Below are 9,390 nucleotides of genomic sequence, written 5' to 3' on the forward strand. Positions count from 1 at the left end.
GAGCAAGAAAATTAAATTCAGCAAAGTCAAAAGAAGCTATGTTTAAAGTCAGGCTCCTTGTTCAACTGCTGTGTCCGACTTGTTTGAACTAAAAGGAAAGGAAAGGTTGTGCCTTCGAGTCGGTGTCGACTCCTGGCAACCACAGAGCCATGTGGTTTTCTTTGGTAGAATACAGGAGGGGTTTACCCAGTGCCATCTCCCGCGCAGTATGAGATGATGCCTTTCAGCATCTTCCTATATTGCTGCTGCCCGATATAGGTGTTTCCCATAGGAAACTAGGAACAAAATGAATCCTGTTATCTATCAGTCTCTAGCAGTATTCAGACATTCCATTGTACCTGCATTTAGATGTCTGTACATGGGTACTTGTTTTCTATGAATGACTTATTTATTTGTTATTTCTCTGTGTAAACCACCCTGAGCCATTTTTGGAAGGGTGGTATAGAAATCGAATAAATTAACAACAACAACAACAACAACAACATACAAAGATCTACACATTGAAATTGAAAGGCTGTGGCAGAAGAAGACCAAAATAATCCCAGTGGTAATTGGTGCCCTGGGTGCAGTTCCAAAAGACCTTGAAGAGCACCTCAACACCATAGGGGCCACAGAAATCACCATCGGCCAATTACAAAGAGCAGCTTTACTGGGAACAGCCTATATTCTGCGACGATATCTATAATAACAGCAACAACATTGATAATAAAACTCAGCCATCCCAGGTCCTTGGGAAAGACTCGATGCCTGGATAAAACCAGTCAATAACACCTGTCTGACTGTCTAAACAAGAAATAATAATAATATCTGCATTCAGATGTCAATACACTAGGGATGTGCACGAACCGTGCATGGGTTCTTGGGGGAAGTGCCGTCACAGCAGGAAGCTGCCTGGTGTTGTGGAGAGCAGCTAAGGACCTGCTCTACTCCTTCTTAAATGTTCTGCTCACCACTCCCCCCCACCCGCTGCCATCCGGCACCGCCACACCTGTGCACATACCTCAGTTTGTGTTCACATCCCTATAGTACACTCATAGTAAATGTGTTTTGTCTGAATGACTATCTGCATTCATTTTAGAAGTGAACCTGGGTACAGGTCATTCAGATACATAGTACAGACAGGAAGTGTACTGTATACTGTACATAGATTGTATGAGTATCAAACACAATATGTAAATAGGACTTCTCTAAATGCCACTTCCAAACATTCCATCACATTCTTCCAGCAGTCTGTCACAATCTAGCGTGACCAAAACTGAACCCAGGATCAAGCTGTACGGATATGCCTAGTCTTGATTCTTAAAGGCTGAGGCAGGCAGGGACAAGGAACAGTCTAGCTCAAACCCAGGGAGTAGGGAACAGATTTAGCTCAGTTATAGGTAACGGGTGAGGTTTTGAAAAGCAGGCCTGGCACAGCATTTACCTTTCCATTTCTGCCTCCAAATTTGATGGGTCTTTCGTTAGCCTGTGTGTCTGGAACTGAGCTTGGTAAAGTCAGGCCAACTTTGCCTGGTGGTGGTACAGCAAGGAGTGTGGAAGAGTGAAGTTGGTGAAAGGATAGAACAGTTTATCTCAGGGGTTCTCAAAACTGGTCCCCAGTGCTGTTGGACTACAACTCCCATAATCCCTAGTCACAATGGCCTTTGGCTGTTGTGCCTGGGGATTTTGGATTTTGTAGTCCAACAACTCATGGGAACCCAGATTTGAGCTCCTTTGGTTTATCCCGTTCCTTCCTCCCATTTGTCAAACAACAGGCCTTTAGCTAGTCACATAGCAAACAACTCAAGCAGTGACTTGTTGGAGCTAAGACCCTGGCAGCATCAGCTCTCAGCTGCAGTGTCTCATAGTGACCTCGGGTTGGGGTGTGTGTGCTGGACTCCTCCCCTCTTTGTTCTTCCAGTGTTAGTCTCTATTTTGTCTCTCCAGAGATGGCTGTTTGTTTTGGTCTCTCTCTTCAACCATGAGCTACAGCTGAAATTAAGCTGCAGGCTTTTTCACATTTGTTTGTAACTTTTTCTTTAAACAAATCCTTGTAGTTCTTCAATACTAAAGAACTGTCTCCAGACCTCTTGCTTTGCTGCTTTCACACCAAACTGGTTTTGCTTTGCTACTTGGGAACTGAACTGCCATTCTTCCCCTACATGACTAAGCATAATGACAGCTATGTTCTTGTGAAGCTCTCATTCATTTTAACGGAACTTGTGAAGGAAAAGCTCTTTGTTCACTGTTAGTAAGGATAGGATATAAAATATCAGTCAAGGTACATGCAAAATGTTGGATTTATTAAATGCAAGGTCAAAGCATAGTAAAAGTAATTTTGTCTCAAGTGTTGTAAAACCAACAGTTGAATTTTAAAAATGAGATTCACATTAATCTCTTTAAATTATATTCAATATAAGTACATATCTTCATTTGGCCAAGACATTTAATATGATCTTCCAGACAATGCATGATTTTTAGTTATGCTTGGCCAAAAGGAACCTGCTATCTTCATTAGATATTGTCACTGTATCATATGTATTACATTAATGTAACAGTTACTGTAATCGGCTAATGAGGCAGTTAAAGAAGTCAGTTAATCGGTTTTCTAAAGATGCTAACTTAAGCAATGCTAACTTAAGCAACCCCAAAACATTTATAAAATAATAATAATATACATTTCAGAAAAACAGTGCATGCCAACAAGAAACAGGATTATATAAACATTCATGAGACCTTCCTAGTGGTCTTCCACAAAACACTGAGTGGAGAAAGACCTTGAGCTTATTTTAGACATCCAGATAACATACCCACCCATAGTACCAACAGACCTGTCTTTAGACAGCAATGCTTGCTCCAATTTCTTTCTGGACACTGCATCTCTCCACTTAAGGTATTTCCTCACATATTTGTACTAGAACCACCACCAACAAAAGCCCCCACAGTTACATTTATTGAAATAATTCAGTAAACTAATGCCTAAACTATTTTGAGAACTAGAACTCTGGATGAAGAGCAATGATCTTCATATAGACATGGGGCTATTAACATGGAGCTAGACAGTGGATCTGAGTGGTGGATTTTTGAAGGAACAATATTTGGGGACGGGGTGTGTGTGGAAATCTACTATACATTTATTACAGATTGAGCATATATTCCAGATCAAAATATGTTTGTTCTACATCTTTAGCAATTGTGTAGTCACAATATACTTGGGCCTTATCTTATCAATCTCTGACTAAAATGCCCAATTTTTGTGGTTTCCGGGACACTCGTCCTCCAAAGAATAAGGCTTATAGGAACATATATTCCTAACAGCTATCTTAACCACAGGCAGCCCATAGCAAATCTAACAGTAGAACAGTGCATTATATACAATAATAGAACATCCCAGATTAATTTGCTTGGATGCAATATCCCGGAGACAATAATAAAAACATGATAAGTCTAAAGGGAACTCATAATAAATACTCCCAAAACAGTTAAAATAGCTTCAATTGAAAAATAAAGGCTTCTTATAATAAATATTAATAAAGAAAACCTCAAACAAGGAAGAGTAAGGGAAGCACTAAAAGCATAATTCAATCAACTCTGCCTTAATTGATGAATGGATTCCAGTGAAACTACATTGGTTCAGAAACTGTTTATTTCCAACAGAAAATTAGCTGAAATTAGGAGCAGCTATTGGTGGTTTGACATGCTGAAGTTTAGCTGGCTGTGGCTTTAGGTCTCAGTGTAGTTCTGGTTCTGTTTTGGATTCTTTGTCTGGGCTTTTTCTTTTTGTTCAGCTTCTGGATGTGGCTCTGCACCCATGGGAGATCATGTGGCACGCAGATCCTGACACCATTCTTAATGACAAATCTGCAAGATCATAAAAGGTAAGTTACACTAAATGTCTTTGCTTTCAACTGAAGAAGTTGTGTGGTTCATAATATTTCTGTGCAGAGTAGAAAGCATGTTGAGATGATGTTTGAAAATCCTATTGTCAGATGGGTTAGGGTTAGGGGTAAAGTCATTAATGGGAATGGGAAAGCAATTGGCTGAAATGGTGAATGCTGTTTACTACAAGACACCATCCCCTCTAAATAAACTTCATTCATGTTTATTGAAACTAGATGTTGGCAGCAGGACCAGGTCTGGAAACCAAAATTGCTGCTAAGCAGCTGCGAGGTCATCAAGGAAGAGTGTGATTTACAGCAGTACTGCCGCAGGCAGCAAGGTGGTTGAGAACCTTCTTGAGAACTGTATAAGAGAACACTTGAGAACCTTTTACATATCTTCTCAGTAATAACAACACTTCACTCATGTACCACTTTCCTGCTGCAAATGTTCCCCCCAGGCAGTGTTCTAGATCTTTGCTACTTTTCAGTGAAAAGCAGCTGAGGAAGGAATTTGCAGGGGAAAGGTGCTTGGCAGGGAAATGTTAAGCAAAACACTCCTTTCCTGCATGCCACTTCTCCACTGGAAATGGTACCCTTTCCTATCCCCTTTGCAACTTTTCAGCGATGGGATGGCCCAGGTTCCCAGAATCAAGTCTGCCATAAACATTTACTTCAGCCCAAATTCCACAATCACACTGGAATTTAGTTCTACGAGTTGGAGGAATTTTTAGCAATAATTCAGCTTTGCCATCTCTTTGCCATCATCATCTCTTTGCCATCACCATCTTTAGAGGAATTTGGCTTCACTCAAGATTATGGGCTCAGATTTTTGGAAGACATCTATGCTAGGAGGCTCCTCGGCTGGCCAAGTGGCCATATAATGAAAAGAAACTCTGCATGGTCCCCATTCTGTATAAGGCAGCATTTCTGTGGCTAGCTGGGGACTGGGATCTATTATTTTCCTGGCATGTGGACATTGTTTGTACCAGTTCAAAGAATCATCTACTGTGACATTGGAAGTCCAGTTCTGACCTCAACTTCTGGGGGAATTCATACATGCATGTTCACCATTCATTGACTGTAATTCATTCATTTATATGTAAACCGCCCAAAGACACAGCCTATTCTTGGCTGCTCTATTATCTATTTTCATTTTTGCTGGTGCAACGAAGTATTTGTCTTGGTTCATGGACTAACTTACAAGTAAACTTTAGACATGATACTCACATCACAGCTTTGAGAGGCCTTTCTTGCTGTTCATAATGAGAAATTGTTCTGATGTTTATTACTTTTGAAGCCAAGTCTATACAGGAGCTGTCAGGCCGAATTTGATAGCCCACACTTCCTTTAAAAACAAAAGCAAATAAAACATGATTTACCAATACCAAATCAGTAGGAATGTTCACTGTTAAAAGGTTTTTGTAATTAAATTAGAACTTCAGTTCATAAAGGTCTACAAGCTGATCTCTGTTTCCTGAAGGCTTTTCGAGCTATTCAGTTTATAGTACAATAAATCTCAACTGTTACTTATTTGTTTGTAGGGTTCCAGACATCTTTCCTCAAAGCTGAACTTCTGCTGCAGGGATATCACATTTCTTAGCTGTTACAGTTGCCTCAGCCCAACTGTGTATGTGGAAGAAATAGACAGCTGTGTACCACTATTCACACACTATGTTCAAAGCATACAAAATCTATGTACAGTGTACGCATGAACAGATCTCTAACAGCATAGTTATTCACCCATTATGTTCAATGCATGTACAGCAGAACACTTCCTGTTTGTACCCTGTATTTGAGGGGTCCTGTACTCGGGGTTCATTTATAAAATGAACTCATGTTCAGTCATTCACACATGTATACAGACACCTGGATGCATGTACAGCATAATGTCTGAATAAGACTTGTGTGTATCCTCAACAGCAGGCCTGATTCCAGGTCTCAGAGGCCCCTCAGCAAAGTGCCTTCCCTAGGTGTGCCCTGGTTTACCTTTGCATGGAGGGGATTACTAATTTCCTCCACTGGCATAGGTCATGGCACCTCCTCCTCTGTTCCATGTACTCTCCCTTCCCTTTCCAGAGACTCCTCACAAAGTCACAGACGCCTCTGGAGGAAGCCTAATGGCAGGTGGAAAGATGGAAACGAAAGCGTCACTCTTTTGTCACCTCTTCCCGGCAGCCCTTCCCCACGAATGGGAGTTTTCTCTGGCTGCGTTATTGCCAGAAGGAGACGATGCCGGACCAACAGCAGAGAGAACTGCTTTGATGTCACTGCCACAAAGGTGGGCTGTGGCTGCCAGCCACTGGCTGAGTACATTGGGGATCAGCTTTGGGCCCTCTGGTGGCCTTATACCTTCAGCAACTGCCTGGAGATGCTGACCCTTAATGCCAGCCCTGCCCCACTGGACGAAGAACCGCCTCTATATACATAAACATGTGGTGCACTCAGTTTTTTGCCAGATCCAGCCATTGGGGCTGTGTATTTAAAGCCCAGTCAAAAAAATGGCAGTAGCGCAGATCAGTAGTTTTGAAGGGGGAGCAGGGACTAGATTTATCTCCCTCCCTCCTTGTTTTCCCCACATCATTCCCAAACAGCCACATCCACAGGGGAATGCGTCGCCGAAAAGTAGCTTTCCTATACCTACTACTGGTGAAATATGTTTCTGAAGTCTAGTTAGTACATGAATAAGTGCTCTGTGCTGGGGGATTCCCTCCTCCCCACCGGCATGCTTTCTAGGCAGTTTCCAAGGTACAACATAACCTGATCTTGACAGTGCTAGTTGTCACATGACTAGGGACACAAGCGTTCTCCCAGGAAAATGTTGGGCAGGGGCGTAGCTATAATTGAGTGGATGGGTTCAAAGAACCCAAGCCCCTAAATCCAGAGGCCTCCCTAGCTCCAACCCTCACCATTTTCTTCATTAACTCCCTCACTTTGAGGGGCTGCCAGGGAGAGGAGTGAACACGGGCCCCCTCTCCCCTAGCTACACCCCTGATGTTGGGTATCCCAAATGTTGCCTACTTGCATTGCTACTTGAATATGTCTATACGCTAATGAAAAATGGGTCAGACCTTCAAACAGCTCCAAGGAGCTGTCTGTCCTTATTGGGTACTGATGCTAGCCATGAAGGCTATCTTCCTCCTCTAGCTGTAATGTCTTGTCATTTCTGAACATTTTACTTAATAATATATATATATATTAAAATCATAGCATTTATTAGCTGCAACTTGTGCCAATTAGGCATTTAAAGTGATGCACAGTCGATTTCATTATTTGTAGACTGTGCACTGTCCCTCTCCAGCATTGCAGTGCACATCTCATTGAATTTTTTTTAGTGGCACACACAATAGGACTGTGCTCCATTGCAGGACTTTCTCCCAGATCCATTGTGTATTGTCATATTGGCACAGGATTGGTGCAAGTATAATGGCAGAAATAAAATACAAAGAGGGTTTTTTTAGCTTCTTTTAAAAAAAACCCCTCTTGTGTGATTAGTTTATGCATTTTTCAAATGAACCATTCACTAATCATTTACCATGGAATTGTTCCACAAAACTAAGCTCAGTGGCTGACATCCAGACTACCACTGTGTTGGTGCAGTAGTGGCTGGCTTAGGCTGCTGCATTACACAAGGTGAAAGGCAATTTTTGACGATCTCCCCTTCCTTCTGAAGCCCACTGTGCCTCCCAAAAATATGTCCCTGAGGGCTGTGTGACCCTCAGGGACATACTTTTGGGGAGACAAGGCAGACTTCAGAGGGAAGAGGGTATAGTGAAAAACCTCTTCTCCCCCTTCTCGTATCAGCACAGTGGTTGTCTGGATGTCAGCCAACATATTTTAAATGGTGTTTTTTTAAAAATGAAACATTCTTTTCATCACACAGTCCACAAATACCATTGTCAGGAACAACCATAATGGCCAAAAACATTTCACAATTAGAAAATGTTTGTGTTCTGCTACACTCTGTACTCACTGGATCACTAAGATTATCTAGCCACAGTATTCCATGTATAAAATGAGAATTGTTAAGGATCAAAACGTCATCCCAGCTCTACATACAGAAAGTTAATCCCTTCATGCAGCATCTTATGCGTTCCCTTGGAGATCCACCGTTATGCCTTCTGCAATGTAGGAATCCACTAAAATCCTTCTACATGGGATTCCTTCAGCACTCACAGGCAAATTGACCTAGTCGATCTTTGACTATGCATTCAAGGACATATAGAAATGGACACAATAGTGAAGCAGATAGACAGTCTGCTCTTCCATGCTGGCCATCTGCATCTTAAGGCACATCCAGACATCTATACCTCACCCATCAAAGTACCTTGGCACAATACTAGTGGTGCTCAAAACCCTCGGGCATATGGGGTATCCCCACACCAAGGTCTGTAAAACTTGTCTCACATTCTAAGAATCATTTCGCAAATAATCATAACTACAGTTTGTATAGTTAGGACATCTGTTACACAAAATTAAATCTCCCTAAGAGATCAAAATACTTTAGGGGTGCAATGGAATCACCAGCTAGTTTGTTTTCCCCTATATTATACTTTATAATCATCCATACAAGAAGTTATTGCATCTTGTGTTGGCTGTTCCTGGAAGCTGGAGAGAGGATAAAAGAGACCAAGGATCTTCCAAGAAATTCTTCACTGAAGTTTTGGCACCAGCAAAAAGTGAAGTTACCCCAAAGTTGGAATCCCAATTTGGATGCGACCGTTGAATTGAAAACATACCTTCAGCCACGTGGATGTGGAAGAGCTCAAGAAGAGAAATTGTAAGAATGGCTGCAACATAGATTTTCATTGTTGCTCCTTTCCTTGATCCTTTCCTTTGGGTGATGAAGATGTTTAAGATAATCCAAGGCTCACTTTACCAAGCTTATATAGAGCAGTGGACCCTTCCTGACGACTTCCTGAGCAAGGTGTGTAATGGGGAGGATGAATAGTGGAAACTCTGAGAGGCCATTTTTAAAAGCTGAAGGGGGGGGGAAGCCCCCTCTTCTAAGCAAGCCCCTCACTGAGAGCTTTTTCCTGCCACAATGTGGTTACTTTAACACTTCACAAAACAGTTTTATTTTGAGCTACAAAAGAAAGTTATTTCTGAGTAGTGGAAACCAAATGTGTATCTTTGGTTTCATCTCTAAACTGCAAGCTTGTGAGCCGCAAGGCATCACATAAATCAGGGTGAAAATATTCATAAAGTTAGACCATAGAAATAGAGAACTAGAGGGGAACTCAAAGATCATTCATTCTAACCCCATTGTGAGCCCTTTGGGGACAGGGATCCATATTATTTATTTGTTATTTCTCTGTGTAAACCACCCTGAGCCATTTTTGGAAGGGCGGTATAGAAATCAATCAATCAAACAAACAAACAAACAAATAAATCCTATTGTGCCTTGTGGGGCTGTTGACGCAGTGAATAGTTGAAGATTATTCATTGAGTGTAATGACTAAGCTGGTTTACCTGTAGCACATTTTGCCCCAGTGTGTGTGTGTGTGTGTGTGTGTGTGTGTGTGTGTAAATA

General features: G+C 41.7%; 1 protein-coding gene across 1 annotated transcript; it reads right to left on the reverse strand.

Moving 5' to 3' along the window:
• Positions 1–2,261: 2,261 nt before the first annotated feature.
• On the reverse strand, positions 2,262–8,819 carry LOC128350984 (lymphotactin-like). The gene is made up of 3 exons (XM_053309996.1): positions 8,597–8,819; positions 5,088–5,205; positions 2,262–3,840 (listed from the first exon to the last, which is right to left on the reverse strand). The coding sequence occupies exons 1-3, from the start codon at positions 8,664–8,666 to the stop codon at positions 3,687–3,689; spliced, it is 342 nt and encodes a 113-aa protein (XP_053165971.1). The 5' UTR covers positions 8,667–8,819; the 3' UTR covers positions 2,262–3,686.
• Between the last annotated feature and the right edge of the window lie 571 nt (positions 8,820–9,390).

The sequence above is a fragment of the Hemicordylus capensis genome, chromosome 3 (assembly GCF_027244095.1).
Source record: "Hemicordylus capensis ecotype Gifberg chromosome 3, rHemCap1.1.pri, whole genome shotgun sequence".
NCBI classification, from domain to species: domain Eukaryota; kingdom Metazoa; phylum Chordata; class Lepidosauria; order Squamata; family Cordylidae; genus Hemicordylus; species Hemicordylus capensis.

Coding starts and splice junctions, on each gene's coding strand:
- LOC128350984 (XM_053309996.1), bottom strand. CDS start 8,666: ATGAAAATCTATGTTGCAGCCATTCTTACAATTTCTCTTCTTGAGCTC. Junction 5,206..8,596: donor CCACATCCACGTGGCTGAAG/GTATGTTTTCAA, acceptor TTGTTTTTAAAG/GAAGTGTGGGCTATCAAATT. Junction 3,841..5,087: donor AGGCCTCTCAAAGCTGTGAT/GTGAGTATCATG, acceptor ATGATCTTGCAG/ATTTGTCATTAAGAATGGTG.